At 37.7% G+C, this 22,613-nt stretch overlaps 1 protein-coding gene across 4 annotated transcripts in view; it reads right to left on the bottom strand.

Moving 5' to 3' along the window:
* Positions 1-6,678: 6,678 nt before the first annotated feature.
* Positions 6,679-22,613, bottom strand: part of LOC575378 — a 34,288-nt gene continuing 18,353 nt past the window's right edge. For 3 of the 4 annotated variants that reach the window (XM_011678085.2, XM_011678086.2, XM_030991502.1), the window contains exons 4-15: positions 19,028-19,098; positions 18,204-18,454; positions 17,495-17,692; positions 16,562-16,667; positions 15,843-15,971; positions 15,552-15,598; positions 14,571-14,717; positions 14,078-14,138; positions 13,396-13,535; positions 10,926-12,340; positions 10,052-10,207; positions 6,679-9,420 (exon numbers count right to left, since the gene is read on the bottom strand). In XM_011678085.2, coding sequence (XP_011676387.2) covers positions 8,978-9,420; positions 10,052-10,207; positions 10,926-12,340; positions 13,396-13,535; positions 14,078-14,138; positions 14,571-14,717; positions 15,552-15,598; positions 15,843-15,971; positions 16,562-16,667; positions 17,495-17,692; positions 18,204-18,454; positions 19,028-19,098 — 3,164 coding nt within the window. In that variant the 3' untranslated portion in view covers positions 6,679-8,977. The remainder of the gene's footprint in view (positions 9,421-10,051; positions 10,208-10,925; positions 12,341-13,395; positions 13,536-14,077; positions 14,139-14,570; positions 14,718-15,551; positions 15,599-15,842; positions 15,972-16,561; positions 16,668-17,494; positions 17,693-18,203; positions 18,455-19,027; positions 19,099-22,613) is intronic. The other variant, XM_030991501.1, reaches the window with a different exon arrangement.

Here is a 22,613-nt window from a genome sequence, read left to right as displayed (position 1 = left end):
ATGTGCTTATAAAGAAGGGAATAGCACACCACTATCTTGCTCATGAGAACACATATAGATATTGACAAAAATATATCCTTTTCATGGAATTCAGGTAACTAGATTGTATTCATATGTTTTTAACCATAGATTTGATAACTATATGTACATTTTTGAGCTATAGATGATTAAATTATTATTCATATTATTTACCGGTATGTTTCATTTGAGTAGCACCAATGCATTTACATTACTATATTTATTTAGATTGTAATACATACTCAGAATTGTCAGCTAAGAATGTAGGTTAACCAGGATATAAGGAAATGAAGTGTGTATTTTATTATTACAGTATCCTCATGATAAACAGGAATATTTCCAAAGTACAATCTAGAATAATTTAGTTCTCTTACATTCTACGTTGTTCAATTATAACTAGATGAGTGAAACAAGGATAGTCTATGATGGTGACCTGACCCTTGGTCCCAATGGTGACACTTGCTTCAGGCTTTAATTTGTGAAGGACATAAAGTAGGGTTAGGGTTAGGGTTGAGGTAGACAGAAATAACCGTTTGGTATGGGTCATTCTTTAATAAAACTGACATTTGTCAAGATAGAGGCGGTCAGAGCTGCTGGAGCCAGATATAATGTCAGCGGAACAACCGTTGATATCAGAGACTGAAGCTTTCGATCTAGGGTTGAGGCTGCAATAGGGTTTAGGTTAGGTTTAGATTTAGGATTAGGGTCAGGTATTGTGTCTGGCTCAAGTTATGAAGAAAATTAATGAATTTGGGATATAAAGTGCAGGTGTCGTAGAACCGTTCAAATGCCAAATTCTTTGCCAGCATGCAAGGCAGGAACAAAATCGGGGTATTCTTTGATGAAAATATATGCATGTAGGGTTTTTCCAAGTCCTCAAGTTCATGTATTTGGGATCACCTTCGGGTCCAGACATTGCTGTGTAGAATATTTGAATGTTGAATATCTAGATTGTAAGATCAAAATTCCAGTTGCATAATTTCAAAGTCCCAAATTTTAAAGAAAATTCATGGCTTTTTGAGACCAGCAAGAAAATGTGATATAACCCAAAGAGTGCCATCTAATTTACAGGCCAGATGTATAATCTAGGTTAACAACACTCAAAACTGAGGCTTTTCCTTGATGTAGTCTTGTACATGCTTTGATGGAGTGTTTGCTGTTAAAGGTATATTAATGGTGACATTGCCTGGTATGGCAACAATCAATGCATGAAACTGAATTATTTTGTCAATGCTTGGAATTAATTTCATTTTATTCAGCATACGTGTACAGTGGTTGTCTCAGGGTCTTTAGAATTCATCAGATTCAATGTTATATTGAATAAAATAAAGTGATAACTATATCTCAAATATTTAGACTTGATATTATTTGCACCAACCTATTTTATTATATCAAAGTCACTGAGAAGCTGTATCTGCCAGCCAGTTCTGATTCTCAATTTTTTTTCAACGGCATGTTGATATATTTATGTGTAGTCAAGAAACATACTATGCAGATCAATTTTCCTCATTACATGTATGTGTACCTATTCTGAAATTGAGTTTTGTTATGTAATAATGAAAAGTATCTTTGTTATATCTTTGTTCTTTGTTTTTTGTTTTATGTTTTTTTATCAATGTCATGTAAAAAGATTAAAAAAATATCTGCTGCAAATCCTTAAGTTATGGACATTTTGATTGCAAATTGCTTTGAATCAAAGCATATAAAATAGTTTCCCTCAAAAATACGTCATCATGGTATTATAGTAAAAAATAATATAAGCTACACTTATATTGCACATAAGGGGATACACAATGTGCCTACAAAGTAATATTATAACCCTTTGTATTAGCCCAGCTGCCCTGAGGCACTCAAAGCATTCAAGGATTAAGTTCCTACCCGGTACCAATTTACTAAACCTGGGTGGACGGTGGCAGATGTTTTTCAAGCAGGTGTTACTAAAATAAAGTTACAAACCAAGAACCAGCAATTCACATGATAGAATTCCAACATCATGTTATCCCTTGGATTATATGTGCATGGATGTGACAAGCTTCTCTTGAATGGAGTTATTATAATATGCGTGAGGTTTTTAATGCTATATTTAGGATCAAAATGCCAAAGGTGAAAAAAAGAATTTGACTGAAGTCTAGTTATACACGTAAATCTGTATTTCATATTAGTCACCTTTGCAGGAATCTCAAATACTGCACAAAGGCTTTTGTTGTGGAGGTGGCAAAAATCTCCAAGATATTTTGCTAAAATCAGTCTTCAAGGAAACTCTCTGTTGATGTCTATTCAATAATGCATTAAATAGATTTACTGTGAATACCATACCTGTCATTTTAAAAACTAAGAGACATTTTCAAGGTACAACGTGCCATCTTGCTTGATATTATATGAGATTTTCACAAGCATATTTAGGTGCTTCTGATTTAAAGGTACCTGGGTTCTATCGTTATGATATAAAGAATTGTTCTTGAATTGTTCTCAGCTAGTATTTCAGAGGAGGCCAGAAGACAGCTAGTTGACATATATTTTTGCTCTCGACTTGACTTGCCTCATTAAAATTGAAGGTTTTGAACTGGTGCTGAAAAAAAGTCATATTGTATAGGTCAAAGATGAATTTTATTTTTGATCTTCATGAATTTTATCAACATATGATAGCTATGTTGCAACAATAATCCCAAAAGGTCAGTCAAGCAGACTGTTTTCTCTTGTGAAGGTTGGATCCTAATCTGCTGTTGCATTTTATTAGTTTTAGATTCAGAGATGGGGTATGGAATTGTTCAAAATATATTTGGAGGAAAAAAGACAATTTTCTTTTTCTTTTTAGGAGTAGATCTGCAAGCCCAGGAAGTCATTGTACTTTGCCTTGCCTTATCCCTTTGATCAGCCAGACAACGCTCCATTTATGATCTCTTGAAAATGCATTTTATCAAATCTCCATTGGTAAACCGTCAAACATACAAGTATTTCAGTGTGAACATTGCAGAAAGTATTAACACCCTATACATGTGAACATTTCTGATGGAGCTGCATGCTTTTGACGATGTCTTTATTATGCATGTACCTTATACCAAACTGGCAAAGAAGTGACATTTTAAAAGTCTTTTTTGTATCTATTTTGTATCCGTTTTGTGAATATGGTGCAATAAAAGTAATTGTATAAAATACTTTTGTAAGTTCTCCTCATTGTTTGATATTCATATAATATTGAATGGCCTTGAGTGGGATACAAGGGCTGAGGAGAATATTTCACGAGTATCCCACAAAAGAAAAGCTATTCAATGTTATTAATTGTATGAATCTTAGTATCTCAGTTTTGAACATGCAGAGATGTAAAAACCTTTTTTGTCCTCGCACAAGTATTTTGCAAGGGCTGCACATCTACATCCAGTTGGGAATTTTCCAAGTGGGGTGTGTGTGTGTGGGTGTATGTATGTACAGGGGTGTTTTCTGGAAGAGTGGTGATGGGGAGTTAAAGGATTACTTGTGCAAGAACCAGTAAACAAGAGTTACAATTTCAAAATTGGGGAGAGACCCAGATAATTTTTTGTGTAGGTTTAAACTTATGAAATGTGCTTTGTTGTCTACATGTAGATTTCACCAAGAAAATCATACAAAATTCTTGACATTTGCTACGTTTTTAAATAAAATCATATCTTATAGCAGTAATTAAACTACTTAGTCTCACAAGAAGAAATCAAACGTGACACAACCATTAAAGTTTCCTTTGCATGAACCATTTTCAGGGACATCACTTTACAGCTAGTCTCTGAGTCCAGTCTTTTTATTAGAATCTCCAAGACACTCGCATTGTCCACCCATAAATTCCACCATTTATTTCTTACCATACAAAATTATGAAGCAAGCATTTTTTCACATCATATACTGCACTGCTTTCCCACCTCATATCAAATACCACACCTTCTACGTGTTATTCTAGCAAATTAAATTTGGTTTTAACATTTACTTTGCCAGCAAGGCCCAAAGCAGACAAAAATATATAAACATGTAACATTTCCACAGGCGTAGAACAATTTGCGCTGCTATGCAACTTTTAAACAACCAGGACTACACAAATGAAATATACGTCCATAGACCATTCCAAAATTTCTAAAAAAGCTTTTCAATGTTTTCATGTTCCACAGATATTTAGAACTCTACACCAACACAATGGCATTGCAGTTAGCGGTAATTTTGAGTTGTAACAAAATAAAATCACCCTAAATTGTGAAAGTGTACATTTCCAATTTGTTCAGAGATAATATGACCGGGGGTTGTACCTTTGTAATGGAATGTAAAATATAATTATTTCTAGAAGAGTTAACAGAATAACAAAACAATTTGTAAGAATCTTCCAATTTTAAAGATTGTATACAAAACAAAAATATCTTATTCTCATATATCAAACAGGCATTTAACATAGTTGAGGGTTTGGAGAATACTATCAATTTTAGATAACAGATGGTTGTAAATATTTATGATTAAACATATCACTTTGATAAATCTACAAATACATGTATGGTCATGATAATTTGTTAGCTTTTTTCCATTATATTTTACATACCTGTATTTTTCATAAATATATAACACCCAAAAGTACAATTTCTAATATTTATTTGGTCAAAAGTTCACAATTCATATTTACTAAAAAATTCAAAATGCATCAAAATCCAAAATTGCAGTTATAGTAGTTTAAAATTTTCTAATTTGAGCATTGTCATATTTGTTTATTTTCATTTCACAATGTTGGCCTTTGGTCAGAATTTTATTGAGTCCTTAATTATGGATCAAATCCGGGTGCAAATACAGGTAGTTTTTAAAATATTTTTTGATGGCTACTGGAAGAATTAACCAATCAAACAGGAATTGTAAGATTCTAAATAAATCTTCTTTACATTTGGCAACACATACACTGTATACATGCATATTTCACGTTTGCTGCTACACTGCAACAAGCTTGATCTATCTGAAATGAAATTTTCCCAAAGAAATGTATAAATGAAGGAATAAGTGCTCAAAAGGATCATTTTACTCGGGTAACAATAGAATGAAGCTCACAGATTATTTGGCTTACACAAAGAATGCATCGATTCACAGGAATAGTCTCAGGAGTGCTTTGTGAGGGATCATACAAATGAACTTCTCTATCACAATGTTTTCACTGTTAATTAGATAGTGGATGGATGAGGCAATGCCACTTCTTATTATTTCATTAATATTAATATTGGGGCAGCCCCTCAGAGGGGAGGGGGGGGGGGGGGGGTAAATCAAGGCAATACAATGATGCGCTGTTAAGATGGGCGACTATGCCAGTGCCAATCTAAAGACATAAGGTCTCCTTTCCAGAGACTATCTTTGCTATTTTCATCCAAACTATAACCATTCTTGCCTTTGTTCACCCCCCCCCCCCCCCCGCCCCGCCCCACCAATCTACCCCACCAAGTAGGCCCGACTCCTTACCTTATGGGTGGAGCTAGTCAAACATCCCCTTCAGACTGCAATCCCACTAACCTCTTCACATTCATGGAAAGCCTTCATGAGCCGTGTGACATATCAGTACTGAACCGGTCAAAGGTCAATGTACAAGAAGGTCACAGAAACCACCAAGGGTCAATCTTCCATATCGTCTATTGGGAACCAGAAAGACATTAACTCATGTACATGTATAAGGACTGTGTCACAAAGGTAATACCCTTCCGGCTTTCAAAAGATGTGCTCTTGTGAGAGTATGGTTTAACGTTGTAAGGTGTGCGATTTCATCACAAAGGAATCCATTGCTTTTAAGACCTTCCAGACATGTGATGGGTGGTCAATAAACATAACAAAGTGTCGAGATACCAACAAAAAATCAGGATAAAATGATATATATAATATTGATATTGTTAATATGTACAATCAGTTTTATATGATACAATAACAAAATAAACAAAATCTAAATATATACAATTGTATATGCTTGTCTTACATTTATGTATATGTACAACCAATACCAATAAATGAAATACATTAATTTGTCTTATCCAACAAAACTTTCATTATTATTTCATAATATACTATTAGAGAATATACCACGTATGATATGTCATAAAATAGCTAATAAATACAATCATAAAAAAGCAGTTATGTATCAAAAGGGATGTATAAGGAAGAAGAAATGAAGCAGGACTATATTTGGCAAGATTTAATAGAAGACTGAAAAAGAGCGTAACAAATTGTAATCTCCACTTAAGGGGTCGCAAGTGAATTTTCAACAAATCACTAGGCAGCAAAAGTAAACCAATACAAACATTAAGGGAAAATAGTCACAAATCCAAGCTTTTGAAAAACGGGTTCACCTGCAAAGTACATTATGGGAGTAACCTAAAAACTGGGGGGGGGGGGGGGGAGGTGAGCCTCTTGCTGCCCCCTTTCGATCTCAAACTGGAAAAGAAAAAGGACAGATGAGAGCGATGCCCTTGAAGTGCAAGATAGAGAGTGCGACAGAGGAGAAGGAGAGAGAGAAGGGAGAAAAATTGTGAGAGTGATAATTTAACAAAAATCTTCAATATTATAAGAGTAATTTACCATAATTATCATTTAGCCTATCATTATTTACCCTATGCATGTAAATCATGTTTATTTGCTTTAAATCAAATGAAGGGAGGCAAGTTCTGAGCTGTTTTTTTCAGTTGGTCAAAGCTTATTAATTCTAAATCTACATTTAGAGAAATGTAATTAGAAAGAATAATATTGATCATTATAATAAATCAAATACACACAAATTATTGTTTATTAATATACTGCATGGAAAGACTGGAATCATTTTTTTTTAAAAGTAGACTGAGACAAAAATAAACATGGTTATCGGTATTAGTCAAAACATGTTGGTCTTTCAGAGTTTCTCAATGGAATTATCTTCATCTTCGTCAAATATTTCTAGTAATACCTAACTTTGGAGTGTTAGCGGAAGGTCAGAATTGGTATAACCACAAGAAATATTATTAAGTCAATTTAGGCAATTTTATACATACATACATATTATCTTTTCATATTTTTAGAAATCATTAATTATTATTTGATTATTGCTAATTGTTCAGTAACATTCATGAAAATGCACATTATTACAAAGACATACTGCATAATGATGATAGGTATTCTTACGACATGTTATCCCAACATCATTCTAAGCATGTGGAAATGGATGATTCTCGGCCTACATCATGTCAGTGATTAATATTGAAAGATGAAAGAAACATGAACAAATCAATTTACCAGACAAAAGTAATAGACTGAACACCAGCCATTGCATCTTTCACACAGTCAAGCCTTACACAATGAGCTAAAGCTTGTCACAAATCACAAAATGATGTACATGTAAACAACAACAGTACCTTAACATCATAAGCTTATGAATTCATATGTCATAAACCCCTTCTTGGACTAGACCACATTAAATCTCTTGTCGAAACCTTCATACCACTTAAGACTAAACATATAGTTTCACATTCTTTCTGAACACACATGTCCTAGCACCACTTCACAGCAGACAGTCTACACATAGGTACAACCTGCGACTTTCAAGATGTCACTACACACACAACTTTTATCTTTGAATAGTTCTGTAGCGTCTCAACCTCCATAATGCTTGAAGAAATGTGACACATCCTTCATTTTCATATAATCTATATAACAAAAGAGAGCAAAAACATCCTCAAATAACCAGCCTGACTTTAAATAGCATGATCAGTATTTCATAGAATTGTTAAGATTTCAGTAAATTCAAAAGAACATAGACGTCCTTGCAATAACTATAACAGAGAGAAGATTCTTAAGGTTTTTAAATCTGAAGCACTGTGACAAGAAAAAGAGGGTGAAAATGGAAATATAGAAATATTTCTGCCTCTAGGATGAAGAAGAAGGAGAAGGAGAAGAAGAAGAAGAAAAAAGAGAAGGAAAAGGAGGAAAAGAAGGAAAAGAAGAAGAAGAAGAAGGTGAAGGAGAAGAAGAGGAAGAAGGAAAAGAAAATTCACACTAAATTCATTGACTCATTCATATGTAATTATGCATGAACAGATAACATCAAAAAAAGAAGTTTTCTTTCCACAAATGATATGCCATATATTCATATTAAAAAGGAGTGACGGTGCTTTAGGGTAATACACAATGTTGGATGAGGTCTTATTGTTTGGTGTATATGTCTTTGGTTGGCTTATGACAAATCGAAAATCAGGGCCCGTCTCATAAAATATTTGCCACTGATTACATATAATTTGCAATTGATGTCAAAAGCATCTCCTATCTCTTTAGTACGGAGTTGCAATCAATTTCAAATTGAGATCGATTCAAATCAATTGCAACTCTTTATAAGATGGGGCCCAGGTCTCCTTAACTAGCTTTGAAAGCAAAGAAATGATAACATAGGTTGGGGTTATCTATTAAAGTATTTGCTCTTACAATACCCTTTTCTCTTGTGGAAAATTGTTGTTTCTGAAGTTTATCAATGTGAATTAAAAGCTCAGCTGCAATTCATTTTATCTCAACAAGATATTGTATCAGCTTTAACAAAATATAAATTTCTAAAATGGGATCAATACTGGAAAAAACCACAAAACAAAGGATTTCTCAGAAATCCTGCCTATCGAAGCTAACTATAATAGCTGGGTTGCGTTCTTCTTAGGTGTATCCAAACATGAGGAAAATGGAAGAAAGAAATATATGTTGACCTCTTTGGCTTTTACCAACACTGTGCATTATTATAAACCAATTTACTTCAACATATATTTGCGACACGTCCCTGCCGTTTCCAGTAGAAATAATCTAATCCAACCATCGAACATTGATTGTACAGCTTTTATATCTCATCATATTTGACATACGTGTAAAAGCTTTGTCTATTGAAAGGAAATCTAAACATAAGAGCTACACAGTAAGACACACACTTGTACAGAGCACTTTTTGATCAACGGATGGAAGACAATGATTTTGTAAACAATCACATGGTACTATAGAATTTCCCTCGTGTGCCCCGCCCTGTTGCACCCCCTTGTGCTAGCTTGCGCAAGGGATGGGAGGGGCCATGCTGCGATTTGATCTTTGACCCTGAGGAGCTGGGCGTTTCCTTGTCTGACTCGCTCTTCCGTGTTTTTCTCTCTCCCGTCGCCGCTTTCTGGTCTAGCGTGACCTCGCAACCTATCTGACTGGTAAAGAGTCTAACCGTGTCTGGATTCAGTTCAACCAGAGGTTCATCTGCCATTGACTTGCACGTAGCTTCTGCTGATGAGCTAGACTCGCTGACAGGCTTTTCATCCCCCACTCCAATCAACGCTCTCAAAGTCTTGACTTTTTCGTTGGACATCTTTGCTATGGAGCGGCATCTTCTCAATTCTAGTTGCTTGACCTGTTCTGCCACACCCACCAGAACTTCTGACTCCCCTGCTGAAGACAAAGCAACAAAGATTAAATTTCAAAAGTCAAATCATTTGTGGCAATGGTAAAATGATGGCAAGCATTTAAAGTGATTTCTGTTGATGTACATGAACAAATTTTTCTTTCTTCAAATCTTACATGTCATATATTGCTATGATTCTTTCCTTATTGTTATGTATCCTCCTGCTCCAAATAATCCTAAAATTCATGATTTTTTTTGCCTGTGATGTAAACCTTCAATTACAAGTAGCATGACTACTACTAGGTCTAGCGTACTCGCACTGATTTGACAAGCTTTTTCCGTTCTATTCTTCGTGATCTTTAGGAGTTCCTGCCTTGGTAGACAGGTTTCTTTTTCTAACTGGTCAATGTAAGTCATTGCTGGGCGCCTTCTGGTGCGTTTGCCCCTTGAGGGCTCCCAGAAGAGCATTTGTGAAATGATTTCACTCTTGTTCCTCCAGCAGTGCCCACTGAAACGGAGGCGGCGGTCTCTCAGTCTGGCTGAGATCGGTGTATTAAATGCCCCTATACAACTCTATATTTGTCAGATGGTAGCATGACAATATATACAAAATGCACCTTATCATAACTTGATACGATAGGATGACAGGCTTTTTGTTTTATTATCATCATTCCTCACCTTCCGCATCCATCGTCACACCATCAGGACTGGATGATCTGAGAGGAATGTCCATCTCTTGGATGTTTCTCAGCTCCTCGCTAGTCAGCTCTGATTGCTCGTCTCCGTCACGATCCTGCCAGAATACTGACTTCTTGGTGGGACTTGGTGACGAAGCTGTCAGCCAAAAATATGACAGGAACATCATTATTTAAAGGCATTGTTTAACAATGTTAAATCTAAGATGCATGGCCCTACGTGTTATCAGTGTCTGTGATATGATGTAATATTGAAGCCCTTAAAAAATGCGATTCAAAATGATTATGAAGTGCCTCGAAAAAGTAAAAATCTTTGAGTGACCGGTTTTACCAAAACATTAAGAAATGAAAAATGAAATTTTGATTTCCAATCATAAATATCTTGATAATTAGACAGGCGATCGGCTTGTAAAAGTCATAGGGTTCCTGACTGTCCTGATGGTTTATAATTATCATTGCAGCATGAGCTAAATCCAGGATTTAGAATCTAAGACAAAGTTACTAGATCCCTTTTATGAACATAAGAAATACAATTATTTTTCATGCATGCATGTTTTTATGTAGGTAGTGTTTCTTCTTATTTCTTCAAAAGGCTGGCTGATTTTTCATTTTTAGAATAGAAAACATCAGTTTCCTTTCAAAATCACAGCATTTCATATCTTTGATAAACTACACATACTTTCATGTGCATAAGAGTACACGTCATACATGCAATGTGGTGTTCAAAAAGATATTACAGAATTACTCTCAACTTTATTGTGCCAATTATCTAAGGTTTGGATTAGGGCTGCAACTGGATTTTATGTCAGTTTCAGATTTCACTTTAGGAAAGATATATCTCTTCATTCTTAACTCACCCAGTTCCATCCTCTCTTCAAGTTCCATGGTGTGTCTCCTCACATCTCCAACTTTCCAGCCGCTCGCTTCATCCGGATACACCGTTGAGGTGCAACCACCCTCCTCCTCCTGGACATCCATTCTCTCTTCCTCTAACGGTTCACACACACCAGGACTGCCCTGAGCACCGCACGGTAAATCCGTTGCATCGTCCACTGCAGCATCGGTCTCTGTGTCCTGTTGGAGCACCTCCGCTGCAGTCTTCTGCTCAAATTCTCTCTTATGTCGCTCCACCAACCCCATCGAGAGCTGGATCTCTTCGCCCGAAGTGGTGTAGACAGACGATCTGTTGTTGTCGCCTGTCGTCTCAGTTACGTCCATAGGCGCCGACGCATTCTCTGCATCGTCCACACTGCGATTTTCCCCATCTTGTTGGTTCTTTTCACACTCTCCACCTTCAGTCCTATTTACATCTAAGTCTTTACGGTTTGTTCCTGGTGAATCAATCAAGTCATCTTGAGTGCTCCCAGTTGCAGATGAGGCCAGCTCATCCACGATGGAGACAACTTGTGTTTCTGATCTCCCTTCCTCATCTCCTTCCTCACCCTCATCATCAAACTTCATTGACACTGACGATGTAGGACTCCCGTCCCTCATCTTCTCCTCAATCTCCTGCTTCTGTCGTAGTACTGTTCCAGGATTCCAAGGGATCGACTCCCTCTTGTACGCCCCTACTTCACTTTCCCCTTCCCCCTCACCTTCCTCTTCGGTTGCGTCCATTGCGCCCATTACACTACTTTCTATTTCAGTGACCTTTGACTTGACGCTTGTCCTCTGGTACATATCCTCATCAGAGCCGTCTAAGGAGAGTTCATTCGCACTATTGTTGTTCGTATTCAGCATGGTATCTTCCATGCTAGAGCCTTCCACAGTGTCCGCTTCACTACTCACCGGCTCTTTAGAGGAGGACAGTACTGTAGACGACAACGCCGCAGGTTCAGTCGCGACAACGAAAGGGACATCCCCTAAGGCTAATGCCCCTTCCTTCTGCAGTTTGACGATGGAGCTCGGTCTGACCGTCGGGGGAACTAAGACCTGGAAATCGTTGCAATCGCTGACACCAGGGTCGTTACCAACAGCACCCTCACACAATGGCTCACCAGTGTCCATCACATATTTTCCTGCTCCTAGGTGAGTTGGATCCGGTCCAATGAAGAATGATGGTCCTCCAACAGCACCCTCGGGTGAGTCCAACTCCTCTATCTTCTTCTTTCTCTCTCGAACAGAGAAAGACTTGTTTCTCGGCATACCTCGGGGTGAGAGGTCTTCAGTGCTGCCGAATTCAGGAGGTTTGACACTTGCCAGGCACTCCACGGATTCACTGCGACTCAGGGAACTCTCAGATTTACTGCGGAACATCGTGTGTCTCTGACGACTAAAGGAAGACCAAATAAAAAAACACTATCAACTTAAAGTTTCTTTCAAAAAACGATAAACCATCATGGCAAATTAGTAATGTAAGTGTAGTGCAAGTCACAAATCATTTTAACACAAAAATCAGAGTTATAGGCCTTCATATGTGTATGATATTTTGTTGCCAGCAGCAATTTTTCTTAAACAAGTTCTTTCAAAATTCTGAGAGGCAGTCTTACTAGGGAAGCATGATAATTGCCATTTTGCATCACTATAATCCAGATTTGGGCAGTATCAACTCTTTATATGTCACACAAATAAACTCTCTGTACCTCAGTGTATTTATCATGGGCTGTTGACAGGTGTTAAGGGTTGTCACAGCGCTAATATAGACCTGAAATCTGCAATTTTTTGTTGCCTAAAATAATTTGCACTAATGAACTTTCTGCTCTAGCATACTGCGTATTGCACAGCGCTATCTAATGGTCAAAATGCCAACAGTTTGTAACCCAATACCTAATCCCACTTACGGGACCATACTGCTAAAGCTGACCCGAGATGGTGCTAGAGGGAATATTGCGGTAAAGCTTCTAGTACAGTATGGCTTTAACGCAACTCTTACGCTAATTGGTGCCTACAATTTTGTCCTGATTTGTACATGAGGTAAAGGGGCAACCGTGCACAGGTGGCAGATGTAGGTTAAACGTCTAGAGCACTGAAAGCATACCTGCCAACATTTGAAAATAAGAATTAGGAATTTTTAGCACGGTATGCCTTCGAAAATAAGAAATCGCACTTGCAGCGTCGGTGTAACTGGCAATAAGCGGTAAATCTGTACCAAAAAGTGAATACAAATTTGCTGCTCGAGCATGCAGCCATTAAACACAGACAACACCTGAACTCTCAAATTGTGGCACATGATAAAACAAGCTTAATTTTGCTTAGAGCACCACAAAATAATCAGAATATTCCGGATTTTCAGATCCTTGAAATCCAGAAATTCAGAATATTCCAGATTATTTGTAAGGGTTGGCAGGTATGTGTAAGGGTACAAACTGTTTAGTCTATTGGCCCTACCTTGCTTCTAGGATTCCCTCATAGACTTGGAGCTGCTTCATGAAGGCATCGTTTGGTCTGATGATGGATCGTTTCGCTTTGACAAAGTCCAAGGCATACTCCAAGGTCATCCCGTACTCCTTCATGGCGTAGGCTATCACCTGAAAAAGGTAATCAAAAATAATAACAATAAGGGGGTGATAGTGAGCACTAAAAAATAATTTTTAAAAAATAAAAAAATTCCTCCCCCCCCCCCCCCCCCCTTGAGTAAGAAAATTGGGGAAAAATAGGGGAAAATGAGGGAAAATCAGGAAAATAGTGGTAAAATCAGGAAGAAGAAGAAAAAAGAAGAAAAAATCTGGAAAAATAAAATTAATACTGGTTCTTATTAACACAGGGTAACCACATCAGTACTATACTGCTCTTCCTGCGGACCCTGCAAATGTAATTACCATAGCAACTGCCAGGTACCCATTTACACACGGTGGAGAGTGGCAAATGTGGATTAATGTCTTACCAAAAGACAGTGGTTCCAGGCTGGGATTCATACTCTCAATCCCTTGCGAAGTCTGTAAATGTTTTATATACGTTGTTTTTACTGTGCAGGGCATTCAGGAAATAGCACTTTGTTAACTGAAAAAGCATCCCTGCTTAAATAAAACTGTAAATGAATCAAAATAAAAAATAAATGAAGTGGACTTACCGTTGAAGCAGATCGACTGATTCCCATCTTACAGTGAACTAGAGCCTTGGAACCTGCCTCTCTGTAAATAGAGAAGAAATCATACCAGTTTAATACTCCTTGCGGATTAGTAAGGGAGTCTCATTCCAACAATATCCAAGTCAGAATTGAGTTCCGTGAGTGGGCTATAATATTTTTCTCTATCTCCTTCATACTACTTATCCGCTGACCCATAGAATAACAAGTAATGTTTTTTCTAGGTTGGCTTTATACATTCTCGCTATACGCACATTATTTTTCAAGGTGATTGGCACACTTTAAAAAATCAGATACATAGTGATTACTTTTGAAGAATATCTTTGAAATGACCTCTATGTAATGGCGCGAAGACCTGATATATAGATAACTTATGAGAACTACTGCCATTGATTCTGATTGATTCTGATTGATCGACCACCAAAAATAATTGTTTGTTGGATAGGACTCCGAACTGAAGTGCAGACGAAGGACTCACTTGGCTTTTGAGAGGAAGAGGTAGGTGGTATTCCAGTGATTCAAGAGGTCTTCCTCCACATCGTCGTACAGGCGGATGTTGCAATACTTGAAACGTTCCGGGAAGAAGTTATCGCATTCTTTGGTGATGTTTAAGATGTAGCCCACTCTGTTGTGAGTTAAATGGAAAAAATGTATACATACAGAGGGGTCAGTGATACAAAGACGTAACCCCATTTTGGCCAATTTGAGAAAAAGTGGTTTATGTGTCACTGAGCGCTTGGGCCCTAAGGAGTTAAGTCTATGTTTCACTAGCCATTGACTTCAATGGGGGTATTGGGTGGAGTTAAGTCTTTGTGTTTCCTGGAAAGCTCACATTTTCCTGAACATTTTGATATCAAATACTTATTTTGGCAAAATATTGAGTTATGTCTTTGTGTCACTGAACCCTCGATATATTACCGGATAAATCTTACGTTCAAAGCAAAGTGAAACATTGAAATTTTAATGGTCTTTAGGGGTGAGAAAATAATAACTGATGGGACGAGTATGATGTCACTACTATTGAAAGACAGTTTCTTGGAATGGAAATCACAATGTCATTACAATATTATTATTCATATAAAATTGGAACCTCACATTGATAAAAGTTTGAATCTTCTTATGTAGTTTCTTTCTACTAGAACTTATTTCAAGATTTTAAAAATAAATGATAAATGCTGGGATTTGTATATCGGTACTACTAAAAGCTTCTTTTTTTTTTTTTTTTACTTGTAGGCCGAAAACACACTGACATTTCAATATTAGTCCATAAAGCAACTGGGACCTCAAATTGAAAAAACATTTATTTTTTTGAAACTTTATATCCATAAAAGTTTATTTTATTGTTTTGTTCTCCAAAACTCTAGCCTATAGATAGAGGGTCACACTTGAAACTTGAGACCATGTCAATATGCCCTCCTGATATGAAAAACAGTGAAGTACTAAATACAAGTCAACCTACCCATTTTCCTCCAATTCATCAAGATCTGACGCATTCCATTCAGATCCCTGGAAAATGATAGAAATAAAAGTGATAATAACGATAATAATATTCCGCTCTTGTATAGTGCATATCACATTATACCATCCCTATGCGCTCCCAAAAAGCTTTTTGGAAATCATTACCCTGGCTTCAAGACAGATTCTCTCTCAATGTAATTGCATGATCAAAAAGACTTTTTTTCATGAACTATTTCAAACAATGTCCAAATGCTAAATAAAAGTCCCTTAAATTAAGGGAAGGGATACTCACCAAGTATATATGGTCAAATATCTTTGAAGCAGAGTCGAGTTGGCCACAGATAAGAAGGATCTGTTTATCAATGAATCGCTTGTACTCTTTCAACTCCTTGCCTATCTCTTTTTCAAGACTAATCCTGACCTGTACGGCATAAAAAGGATGAATGGGATGGAAGGAGAGAAGGATGGAAAGAGGGACAGAAGGATGGAAAGAGGGACAGAGGAGAGAAAGAGAGATGAGCAGTGATAACAAAATGAGAAAAATAGATGTTAAATATCAAGAAGTGACAGAAAAATAGACAATCATTAATGGCAAGAAAATACAGATGGGGAGAAAAGGAAAGAAAGAAAAATACATTGAGATGAAAGAAAAGTAAATAATTATTATCTCCTTGTCTAGTACTTTACCAGAAAGCAACAAACCCTTGGTAACAAGTTGCTTTTGGGTGAAGAAAAAAAAAAGTTTAAAAAAAAAGTTACACAAAAGTTTTTAAAGGATATTATATACCTCACTTAAGAAATCCAGCCATCTGATTGGTCGAAATTGCATTCATAAACTTTAACTATTCCTGTAAAATTCCCGGTAAAATTCCAAACCCATGTAATAGTTCTAAAAAATAGTTCTAAAATCCCAGTTACCATGGTTACCGGGAAAGTAGTTCAGTCTTGGTGAAATGGTTTGAGCGATCGAGGATACCGTACGTGTGCGAAGAATTAATCTTGTATTCTCACCATTTTTGAGGTAACGGTTTCAAGGTCACATTGAATCATGATTTCTTTTAACTTGACGAATATAAATCTTCTGATCAGTTCATCTTCTGTAGGACAGTAGCGACGGCTAAAGAGTTCAAACAGAGAAAGAAAGAAAAATAATGAAATTTTTTAAACCTGTAAATCGTACACGGGTGTTCCTACCTGTAAGTACACCTTTAATATACTTGTATTGTCCATATATTGCCTGTAGGTCTTTTTGGGCAAGTCCAAGGGATTTTGTCGCATACATTACAGACTACATCTACATGATTCCTAGAATTTCTGAGAATTTTATCCAGCCGATAGCCCTATTAGAGCCGGGTTGAGACCAAATTGTATGTTTGGAGCCAGAAGGCTGTTAACTCATGTACTTTAACACAGAGTTAACGCTCTTTTGGTTGTGAACAAATGAAATATCAAGGGAAACCAAACTTTCAATCTCAGTTGTTGTTCAGTTTACATTAGTCTTGGTAATGAATGATAGATTAAATGACCAACTACATTGAACTAGCCATTTCCTGTTTAAGACTACAGATGATTCTTTCATTGGTGTGACTCAAAACACCAGGATTCAACTTAAATGCTTCATTCCATTTTTCAAAAATTCCTATTTTGGGCAATGACATACTTTTACTAAAATGCATGAGAATTATGTATTATGTATGATGTATGAAACCACAATCCTCCCCCTCTCTCACATGGTGCAACTGTAAGCCTACTGTATAGCCACAGATCTATGTTTAATATTCACAAAATTTCACAAAATTGATTATTCATAAGGGTCAAGTATCATCATCAAAGTGACACAGACGGAATGTCGGCTTTTCCCCCAAATTTCACAAAATGGATTATTCATAAGGGTCAGGTATTGCCTACAAAGTGAGAGAGACAGAATGGCGGTGCATGACTCACTCTCTGTGGTATAGATAGTTGATCTCATCACTCTGTGGGGACGTCATGTCTGGAAGATACTCCCATTCCTTGAGACAGTAGTAAGGTGATGAGACGCTGCTTTGGTAGAAGCCGATCCACGTCATGTGAAGGCCTCCGATGAAGTAGTTGTGCACCCGGGCCAGGTTGCACGCTCTGTACAGGGCTTGCAACGCTGACCTGGAGAGAAGGAGAGAGAGAGAGAGAGAGAGAAAGAGAGAGAGAGAGAGAGAATGAGAAATGTATGATTAGGAGAATTTTAAAAATATTTCTGGATGACTATTTCCATCCCCAAAACCCTCCCCATAATTATCATCTCTGGACAATAACCCCAAACGGACACCCCCCCCCCACCACAACCACACCCCAGATAAGTACCCTCAAGGACAATTACCCCCCAGACAACTATCCATAGGTATCTTTTCTCTAGGACAAATAACCCCTAGGACACTGATCCTAAGACAACTACCTCCTTATTAAAGAAATACCCCTCAGGCAACTTTGTTTACTGTAGAAATAATAGGAATAAGTTACGGGGTAGTTTTGCGGAAGTTAATTGTCCTTGGGGAAATTTTGCCAGAGGAAGTGAGAGTGGTAGTTTTCAAGGGTCCACGGGGTAGTGGTCTTAGAATCGTTCAAAGGATATATTCCAGGAGGGGTGAGGTGGGATGTGACAAAGGCCTCTACTTACCACATGGCTTGTATAGAGACTGGCTTGAAGACGTTGATCTTCTCCCCCGTCGTCACAGAGAATCCTCCATCTCCATCCATCTGGATGATGCTATCCGCCCAGATGGGTAAGACCAGTCCGATGGTGGCCTTGTTCTGGATGATATCCATGCCCAGGATGATGGTCTCCTCTGTGTTCTGATGCGTATCCAAGCAGGAGACCAGCACCATGTAACGGATGGTGTTGTCTGAGGATGACTCCAGTCTGACAGCCTGTGATGGGGTGGAGGGGGAAGGGGAGGGAAGGCATATTAGAGAAGCCACTGAAGATAATATTCATATATAGCAGACAAGTGTGCACTTGTAAAATGGCGACTGGCTGGAATGCTTCCCAGGGAGTGGAAAATGTGCATACATTGTGTGCGGGTAAGCCTGAATCCGATGACCGGGTAATAATATATCTGTAAAGCGCTTAGGCACATCGTTGTATCGATGTATTGGGCGCTATATAAAAGCAGAATATTATTATCAAAGATATCATCTTCCCCTATCCAGGCAGGAGACAGGCAATATTTAACCAGTGGCAGTGTCAACGGTGTCTTGAGAACTATAGCCTACAAGGAGATGGGGTACAAAGCACTCTTGGTTTAACCAGGTTTCAAGCTCAACATGGTTCTATTGCGTGTGGGTATTCAAACTTTGATCCTCATCTCTACAATTCAAAATAAATTAAATGGGAGCTCCACTTTTGAAAATAAATCAATATGAATTACTTGATCTATGTCATGAATTTATAAAAAAAAGTTTGATGACATAAATATAAAGAAGAAATGTTATGTCACTAACCATTTTGATGGTGTCCTCGGGCCTCAGGATCCAGAATATACATTGTAAATGCTGCTGCAACTCTCCAACCACTAAAGGAAGAATCATACAACTTGTTAGTCACCACTGAAGTACTGAAAATTGACATTGGAAACAAATATGCGATCATGCAACTTGCTTCATATCCATGCATGTCCCCTTTCACTCGAGATATGTATGTCATTGTCCATTTGTCCATCTACATGTATATCTGTCTCTGTCAGGCTGTCTGTCCGTCTCTTTATATCTATCTCTTTCTCTCTCTCTCTCTCTCTCACTCACTCTCCCTCCTCATTGCTCCCTCTCTCTCCCTCTTCCTACCCCCCTCTCCTCCTCTCTTTCTGAATCTTCCATTCCTGTTTGAGGATACAAAAAGGTTATATCATTTGCCAAGATGTCAATATCCTCATACCTATAAATAACTTTCATAGGTACGGTAGGTCTTTGGCTTCTTTTGGCAATTAAACGAACTTTTCTGCATGCATTGCAGCTACTATTTATCATAAAGCAAAGAGCTATTCGGCAGGCTTGTCTTATTAATATGGTCAGAATGAATTTTAATTAATATATTTAATACTGATCAGACACCCTAGAATACCCATCTGAATGCACAAGTTATAGAAAGCTCTCACTTCAGTAGCTGCAGGGTACACACAGTACACCTTGCCAATTTAGCATAAGATAACCAAGCATTCGAAAAGTAGGGCAAACAGCGCGGCCTTTGGTACAAGTGGCATAGTCAAGTGTCTATAAGGTAGAGAGCTAACAAATTCAAAATTCTGAAGACAAGCTAAAGCTCTTTTGATTACAAATTTGAAGAGGAACTCTTTTGCCATCTCCTGTTTCCTGTGAGGTGGCATGCTTTCTCTAGAGGAGCTCAAATGTCTCATATTTCATTTGATCCTCTGCTTTATAGAAGTTTTAAACAAAGGCTTATACAAGGAAAAGATATAAGTTTTTTTAATGGGAAAAGGATTTATACTAAATGGGAACAAAGAAAGAAAAAAAGGCTCTAAAGAAACAGACATGGAGAGATAGATACATAGAAAGATAAGGAGACAGACAGAGATAGAAAGAGAGAGAGAGAGAGAGAGAGAGAGAGACAGACAGACAGAAAAACATAGAGAGACATGCAGATATACAGATAGAGACAGTGAAATAGAGAAATAGAGACTTTTTGGAAACTAATACACTTTTGAAAGACCGGTATATCATTATATCAACCCATTTCCTGACTGCTTAAGGCAGAACACTCATGGTGTATTTTCTATCAGGATCCGAGTATCATCATACTGCGATCAAGCGAAAACACCTTTGTTGTTTGTTATCAAAGCTACATGAATCACAGGTATAAAATTGAAAAAGAAAAGAAGAAAAGGAGAAGTAAAGGATGAAAAATTAGTCGACAGGAACATGAGCTGTGCAAAACAGATTGAGAGATTGAGAGCTCAGCGAAAGGGAAATTCCCCCCTATTTATATATTTCTTTTATAACCAAACCTTGCTCGCCCCATATAAGGTAAGGAAAAGGGTTTGAGATTTTATCTGCCGAGAGCCAGTAGGGCATTGAATATGTAAAATCAAGTTATTTGACGACAGACGGTTAACCTGGACGAAACATCGAGTCTGTATTGATTCTCAGTCCTTTTCAGGATTGCTCAATCAAATCCACACTCTAAGTTATCTTCTCGCCATGCAAACCTTTCCTTTTAAACATTTGATAGGAGTTTATGTCCTTCTGGCTCGCTGCAGAGGATGGATAACAGGTGGAGCATGTTTCAGGGGAAGGGTGGGGGGGGGGATGTGGATTACCTAGTCGTCCGATCGAAAGTTATAAAATAATGTCCACTATGTGATACAGTCAAACCTGCTTTAGAGACCACCTGTCTACAAAGACCACATTCCCCCCCCCCCCCTGAAAATGGTTTCTCATTAAAACATGTACTAATGGAATCTGTCTACAAAGACCACTTTTTGTGTTTCCCTTGGGCGGTCGCTACAGACAGCTTTGACTGTACTTACATCTAACATGTATCTCTCTATTCTTTCAAACCTATCATGAGGCATGTCTTTCTATCTATCTATCTCCCCCATTACATGTAACCCCCTCCAATATTCTTGTGGAAGCAAGATTTGAATCATACCCCCCTCATCCTCTTTCTCTCCTTCCTTCAGGAGTTCAACCCTTCACTCATCTACCCTACACTACTTCCATGATCTACTCAGGTGAAAGCTAAAAATGGAGTATGGCTCATCGCCAGTAAGGCGGGGGTACTCACCAGAGAAAGTAACAATTTGGAGGGGATCCATGGGATTGATGAAGAGACATTATCATCTGTTACTCAGCTGATTCTGACGAGGGTTAGCGATTGGCTGACTCAACAACACTCATTCATCCGTAGAACATTTTAGTCACCTAGCTAGTCTGGCTCTGAGGCAAACTTAATTTCCACCTGCCCACAATGAAATACAAGTTCAACTAAGTCTGAAAGATGTAGACTATTCACAGGTGTTTTCCCCCTCTCACAAGTCACAATGATTTCTTCTTTTGCCTCCCTTTGAGAAAGGAAAGTAAAGGAGAATATATTCTAGACCCAGTTGAATTCATTATGCTTGATAAGGAGAAAATCCTTTTTCCTGGAGGCAAGACTGCTTTGTCTTCTGAACTTTTGTTTTTATTCTCGGAGGATAGGGGTAATTGATTGCTTTCCCTGTGCGTTTAAACAGATAAATGTTGATCTTCTTTTGGTTCAAAGATAGACTATCTTGTCAAAATTCATGTCATCACATCTCTATCGATTCTATATTTGGTCTGCACACTACCGGTATACTGAATAATGTACCTGTATGATACATGTTTAGTGACAGATGCTTCATCATGCTTGGTGTGTTATTTTGACACTAACCAAATTTGAACATCAACCATGGACCCAACATTTAAGCTGCTACTTAACCCTAACCCTAGACCTAACCAAAACCAATAACAACCCAAACCTGAACCCTCTCTCTGTTACAAAATGAAGCCCAGAACAAATGTTGGATGACATCTGAGCTTCAAATTTTAGTCAAAAGAATGACAACACAATGTCATCCCGAATCTTCCTTCCTGAGCTTCACCATCCATCCTCCTCCTACCCCTCATCCTTATCTCCATAGCAACCATGCTCTTGTAATGTTTTCATCTTGGCAAACTCTTTTCAATTAACCTCCCTTCAACATTTATGTTAAATGTGCCACACCCTATGCTTAACATAAGCATGATAAACTTGTATATTGCATTATGATAAACTAGTTTCTTGTATCAGCCATCTAAAATAAGGACACATATAATATGGCAACGATTCTTAAGCATGAAGGGTAGTCATTACACATGTAGCTCTAGCTACTTGTGAACAAATTCAAAAAGACACCACAAAATAAGTCTATATGTACATGTACACGACTATATAGACTACAGGTTCCAAGTTCCAACCTTTCTTTAAAAAGGGACTTTTTAGAGGCTGTATATATCAAGAAAAAGGGAGAAAAAAGAGAGACAAAAACATTCACACACAATCATGAAATGGGTC

This window comes from Strongylocentrotus purpuratus, unplaced genomic scaffold, assembly GCF_000002235.5.
Source record: "Strongylocentrotus purpuratus isolate Spur 01 unplaced genomic scaffold, Spur_5.0 spur5_scaffold_2, whole genome shotgun sequence".
Taxonomy (NCBI): Eukaryota; Metazoa; Echinodermata; class Echinoidea; order Camarodonta; family Strongylocentrotidae; genus Strongylocentrotus; species Strongylocentrotus purpuratus.
Note: the sequence above shows the minus strand (reverse complement) of the source record. Positions and strands in the feature narration are given on the sequence as shown.